Consider the following 6,597-nt stretch of genomic DNA (forward strand, 5'->3'; position numbering starts at 1 on the left):
GCTCTTTAGCTAACATGCCATTGGACTCCTATCCTTACATTTTTCATTGGAAGAATATCAGAAGAAACAGGTCATTTTCTTCTTCTTGAATTCCTGTCTTATTTTTATAATTTCCTCATAATATTTTCTGTAATCTGTCTATTTATTTTCTCCTTTTGTACGTACAAAAAAGGATACATTTTATTTTTGTATTCTAGTATCACTTAATTTGCAATCATTTTTTTAATGCACTCTTCGTATTCTTCATCAAAGCTGCAAGTCTTGAATTTTCTTTAAGTATAAAATGTATATATATATATATATTCATTCATTCATTCATTCACTTTGGTCTCCTTTCTGTCCTCTAGCTACATTTTTATATGAAAGTCTCCCTTCTACTTTACAAATCTGAGTTTCTTACCTCTAGGAGAACTAAAATGTCTCTAAGATGGAATTGAACTATTCTCTACAGAGTGTCTGGGGTAGAGGACTAATATTCTCTTAACTATCCAAAGTATGAGTTTGTCATTTTCAGGAGTGGAATCTAGCATTTACATTTTAAGGACAAAGAGCTCTTTTTAGTATATCAAAAATAGCGTTCATTATAGCAAACACCTAGTTCAAAGAGCCAAAAAGACATTCATCATAGAATCATACAATTATATAATCAGTTTAGTTGGAAGGTTGCTTTCAATATATTCCTCAAAATACCTTTTAATGGAAGAGTTTTGCATTTCAAATAGCTGGCAGCATATTCAATCAGCTAGGAAACTTTATGACATTTGCTTTCCCAATTTTTAGACAAACTATTCTTTTTTAATGGAAGAACTGTAGATGCAGACCCTACTCTGCATCTTTCCAGATCCCTTCATGAAACAAAAGAAAAATAAGCAACATCAAAGTCTTTTTTTTTTTAGTTATTATAGGTTAATAGGGATTTAAGACTCTTTCCATTACGGAGAACAGCAAATGTCAGGTTTGACTGACTGTTTTAAAAGCAATGCAAAAACCTAAATAAACCTGTCAAAAGAAGGATCCATTTGCTCAGAAGTTATAGTTTATGGGCAAGAATAAAAACCTGAATGCATCCTTTCAAGAAGTCCTCATTCATTATACCCAAGTCATTATTTACACTAGGCATGAAAATACCAGCACCGTATAGAGTTAGTATTCTGAAAGCTGCGGAGGAAGATCTCTCTGCAGTAGATTAGCTGTGAAACAATAGCAAGAAAAATTTTCCATTGAACTTAGACAGTGGACATTTTCCTTTATTTCCTTTACTTCATTTTTTAGCGCTCTTACCTGTAATTGATACATATCAATTATGTTGATAAGATAAATATATAGCAGAAGTGTTTAAGGAAATCACTGACCTCTGTGTATAATACTGTACAAAGTTGCCCTCCCACCAAAGCTTCTTTCTTTTCAGTTAATGGAAGCTTTAATTTTATATTAACTTTCTAAACTCTTCTCTATAAATTCTCAAAATCATTAGTTTTGCCATCAAATGGCCCTATTTTCAAGAATTTTAGCACTTGATCTTTATCAAATTATGAAAAACATTCAATTTCTAATATAGCAAGCCATTTTCTCAGTAGTCTACTTCTGATTAGTTCAGTACCTCTATGTAAAAAGCAATCAAGTTTCAAGTGATTATGCAGTCAAAATCAACAATTTATTTTTATTTCATAGCAAAGTTATTTATTAATCCGTTTATTTATCAGATATTCATATTTTCTGATTTTCCAGAAATCAGAAGCATAACTGAAGCTGTAACACTATGCTTGCTGTCTGTGTGGCAAGCAGTTCATGCAGGCCTAATAAGCTTCCAGGTAATTCCGTATTCTCAAACCTCAAGTTTATTATTCAAGGGTTCTATGACTGAACATCTCTAAGTTGAATTTAATGTTCAGGGGTTGTAGCAAGGTTATGGCTTTGGTGTCTCATACTGCTGATGAAGGAAATAGTATTTGCGCAATTTTCTATTACCCCCTCTACTTAGTACATAGTTAATAAGTTTTTAATTGCAGCAAAAGCCTGCAAAAATCTCTCACATTTTCCAACTGGTAACATGACTAACATTAGTTTAGAAGTCATGAGTATTCCTGTATAATTCCATTTTTTTTTGAGTACTTAAGCATCAAAGCAAAAATAGGTAGTACATGCTCTTTGTCCTTAAAAAGTAAATGCTAGATCCCACTCCTGAAAATGAAAAATTCATACTAACTGCTTACTTTGGGTAGTTAAGAGAATGTTCATCCTCTATCCCAGACACTCTATGTAAAGAATAGTTCAATTCCATATTAGAGACATTTTAGTTCTCTTAGAGATAAGAAATATTTATCCTTGCAATTACTAGATCTAATCAAGCCATCAAATACTGCATTAATGAATTTCCTGTGGAATTTAACTCACAGTTTCAATAGACTTGAATGTATGAATATATGTCTGGTGACTTATTCTGCATGGTTTTAAATTGGATTACATTTATATTAAGTCTTTTATACTAAAGTGCTGTACACCAATGTTTAAAAAATATGAGACTGAGGGGAAAGGGTTATAAACTCAAGGTACTCTGTGGAAACAAATACTCTAGTAACGTCATTTAAGAAGATTAAAGAAATCAATTAATTTAAAAGTAAAAGAGGTATAGCACCAAACTTTACTGTGAGTTCCATTCATCATATAATCATTTTTTAAGACAGATTCTCTTAAGCCGTCAATGGGGATTTGTGGTAAGATATCAGAAATGAAATACAGCTTATGCTTTGAATATCAGAGATTTATACAATATAAGTATAATCTTGGAAAAAAAAATATCCACATGAGCAAACTAGGCATGAAGGACCTGCAGGAGAAAACTTTGGTTATTGAAAGGTGAGATAGTAAAAAAATAAAAAAATAAAAAATGTCAAGGTAAAAAAAAATACTGTTTCAAAAATTGGTTAATTCATAGGACGTGTTTGTGTGTGAGTGTGTGTGTATAGATAAATATTAATATACAATATGCAATAAGGTTCTGTTCTTTTCAAATTACATCATATGGAAATAGATTGCAAAATAGGTGAAGATGGCAGGTCTATATTCCCAAGACAAGAATTTGGTTTGTTTCGTTACAATGAAGTACAAGAGGAATTGAAACAAAATCCCTTCAACTAGAACATGCTTTTAGCCATTTCTTATGACTACACATCCATCTATGTAATGGCTGAAATTATAAGATGAGTAAGATATTACAGTTCACTTTTAATTCCATTCAGGGGCTAAATTTAGTAATGACTGCTTAAGTCTAATTAAAGGAAATTAGGTCTGATTTTATTAAATGACCCTGATTGGTTTTTATGTAATTTTCCTGTACATTAAGAAAAAACATGCATGAGAAACTAAAAAAAATCTGTTGAAGTGCTATAAAAGAGGCTTATAAAAGTTAAGACATTGATAGAAAGCCCTTTTGGGTGTCCAGGGAACTGACAAAAGAGCATGTGTTTAAAGTTTATTCTGGCAGGCAGCTAAGACCCCCACAGTCTTCACTCACTTGACCCCAGTAGGATGGGTAACAGAACTGGAAAGGAAAAGTGAGAAAACTCGTGGGTTGAGGAAAAAACACAGATAAAGCAAAATAGGTAAAGCAAAAATAGTGTGCGCAAGGATTACAAAATAAACATTCATTCTTCTGTCATGGTTTTGGTTTTTTTTTATTTGATTTTCAATATTCCACATCAAAACATCATGTACTGGAATTAAAGTGTTAATGCTCTAACTCTACGTACCTATCCCTATACATTACGGAAGTCACGGGATCTGACCCTTCCGGGGGGACGGTCTCTTACTGCCTGGCAGTGGGTGCTGGAGGGTGCTTTCCTAGCCGTTCCAAGCTTTTTCAGGTTTGACTCGGTCTCGGGAACTCTCTCTCATATCTTGTTTGACTTATTAGTCTCAATTCCAATTAGATTGTATTATATTGTATTATTTTGCATTCCGATATCATAGTTAGTAAAATAAGTTTACCTCCATAGTTTGTTGCCGCTGTTTTTTTCCTTTTCCCCCTACCTTCCCATTTTGTGGGCCCAGGCGGGGGGTGGGGAAGGCAGGGGCCTACTGCCCCCTGTCACGGGCATTAACTGATCTAGTTAATTCCGTGACAGATTTTTGGTGGAGAATGCGGGCATAGCTGCCTTTTGCTTTTTGGTTTTTGCTTTTTGGCTCTTAGAACGAATCTCGCTCTCTGCTCTTAGAGAGCAGCTTCGTTAGGGAGCATTATCAGTAGTTCAGGTTTTTGTGCTGGAAAACTTGACCTTGAAAGACCAGGCGTACTGCCAGTATTCTGGGATATCTATAAACTTTGAGCACTGCTTAGTCTGAGTAGTGCCTTTTTTTTTTTTCCTTCCCCCCCCCCTCTTGTTAGTTTCAATTCATTAACCCTTTTTGAGCAGAAACCAGCGATGAACCCACTCTTTTTCGTGGAAACGCTGAGTAAGGGATTAAAAGCTATGGTGTTTCTCGCGACCTACTGGCGAATCATCAATGTCATCTTTACTTGTTGTGGAATGGTGTACGTATATAACTACATAAAGGCACTGATGGAGACGCCTGTATGGTACCTATCTTGGTACCTATATGCAATGTTTAATATGAATTTTGACTCTTGCATCCCGGATGGAATGGCTAATTTCACAAGCAACTACATCCCAAATGGAATAGCTGATTTTACAAACCACACGGTGTTCAAACCAGTTTCCAAGTTTTCCTTTTGGTTTATCAAACATTTTTCCAATGCTGAGTTAACTCAAATGCTTGTGAACGTAACGGGCGTAGCAGCCCTGTTCATATCAGTCTTCCTGAATCTATTTCTATACAGGACTATAAGGACTATGATTAAGCAGAAGGAGTCTCCTCCAAAACCAGAGAATACTGACTGGCAGGGAATATGGAGAGATTTAGGAGAAATCTTAGAAGAATGGGGACCCACAATGTCATGGGATTTCACTCTTGAGCATCTGTGGCATCCCCAGAAACTTAGCCAGTATCTGAGACAGGGGCAGTGCGGCTTAGGTAAATCTAAGGAGGTACAACTTATTTGGGGTTTGGCTTGTGCTTACCGTGCCCTATATAATACTGTTTTGGAGAGAGAGAGTTTCCGAGCTGAGGTTCAAGCCAAAGGGGAAGTCAAATCTGATCAATTACAGGAGACACCAGTAACAATATCAGTTGCCCCTGTGGAGGGCAAGAAATGGAAACGAGTGTCCTCACGTCTAGAACGGAAAAAAGAAGAAGAGGAGGAGGAGGTGGAGGAAGATCCAGGTGAGGGGCCCTCCTCGAAACCATCAACATCAAGAAAGGCAAAAGGAAAAACTAAGAGACATGCAGAAGAGAGTGATGAAGAGGAAGTTTCTATTACTACTCGTCGGCCTCTGAAGATGACTGAAATCCAAGGCTCAAGAAAGGAATTTACACGGCGCCCAAATGAAACTATCGTTTCCTGGTTAGTTCGCTGTTGGGACGACGGGGCCAGTAGCTTGTCTCTAGATGGTAATGAAGCCCGCCAACTAGGAGCCATTGCCAGAGATCCAGCTATTGACAGAGGAATTAGTCGATGTCTGGATGGGGCTGCCTCCCTCTGGGAACGAGTATTAACAGCCGTGAAGGAAAGGTACCCCTTCAAAAGCGGCTTGAAGCCTATGACAAAAAGGTGGGATACAATTGAACAGGGTATCCAGTATTTGAGGGAAATAGCCGTGGTGGAAATGTTGTATGACCCGAACTGTGTTTTTAACGACCCACAAGGCCATGACCCTGAGAGAGTGAGAACAACGCGTGAAATGTGGCAGCAACTCACATCAACAGCACCAGCCAGATACGCCTCTGCACTATTGGCAGCATCGGACAGATACCAGGACCAACAGAGAAGCCCCTTAGTTTATGAATTGATTCTTATGCTCCAAAGCTATGAACAACAGCTACCCCCAACTCGCGCCGCCATCGCCGCCATCTCACAAATGACGGAGCAACTGAATGAAATGCGAGAGCAAATGTCTTCACTGATGAATCGTGACAAACCTGTAGAAGTATCAGAAACGCTTGATGAAGATCAGAATAGTCAAAAGAGTCTACTGAAGGAGATGAAGGAGATGATGGAACAAGTGTGGATCCAACTAACTAAAGACGATGAACCCTCCTTCTCAGGTACAAAATCAAAAATCTCAGCTGTTAGAGGCAAACGCTCTCCAGCTCCAGGAAGGAATCCTACATCGCGACTTGCCTTGTGGCGTTACTTACGTGACCATGGAGAAGACATGAGGAAGTGGCATGACCAAGCTACTCATGTACTATGAGCACGGGTGAGAGAATTACAAAGCAGATCAACCGCCAGTGCAGTTGCTCCGGTTACCACAGGTAATGAATAGAGGGGCCCTGCCCTCAGTCAGGGGGGGGAAAGGGATAATAGAGTTTATTGGACTGTGTGGATCCGATGGCCTGGCACATCAGAACCACTGAAATATAAGGCATTGGTGGATACCGGTGCACAGTGCACTCTGATGCCCTCAACTTATGAAGGGACAGAATCAATCCATATTTCTGGAGTGACTGGGGGCTCTCAAGAATTGACTGTGTTGGAGG

The 6,597-nt window shown here is 37.9% G+C and overlaps 1 protein-coding gene across 1 annotated transcript; it reads left to right on the forward strand.

The window, feature by feature from the left end:
* The first annotated feature begins 3,659 nt into the window (after window positions 1-3,659).
* On the forward strand, window positions 3,660-6,311 carry LOC149919913 (uncharacterized). The gene has a single exon (XM_090121366.1). It carries the CDS (start codon window positions 4,422-4,424, stop codon window positions 6,309-6,311), a length of 1,890 nt encoding a protein of 629 aa, XP_089977492.1. The 5' UTR covers window positions 3,660-4,421.
* Window positions 6,312-6,597: the final 286 nt, after the last annotated feature.

Source organism: Phasianus colchicus, chromosome 1 (genome assembly GCF_987193195.1).
Source record: "Phasianus colchicus chromosome 1, bPhaCol1.hap1.1, whole genome shotgun sequence".
In the NCBI taxonomy this organism is placed as follows: domain Eukaryota; kingdom Metazoa; phylum Chordata; class Aves; order Galliformes; family Phasianidae; genus Phasianus; species Phasianus colchicus.

What these genes read in the sequence shown, in the direction of transcription:
- LOC149919913 (XM_090121366.1), top strand. Translation starts at nt 4,422, where the DNA reads ATGAACCCACTCTTTTTCGTGGAAACGCTGAGTAAGGGATTAAAAGCT.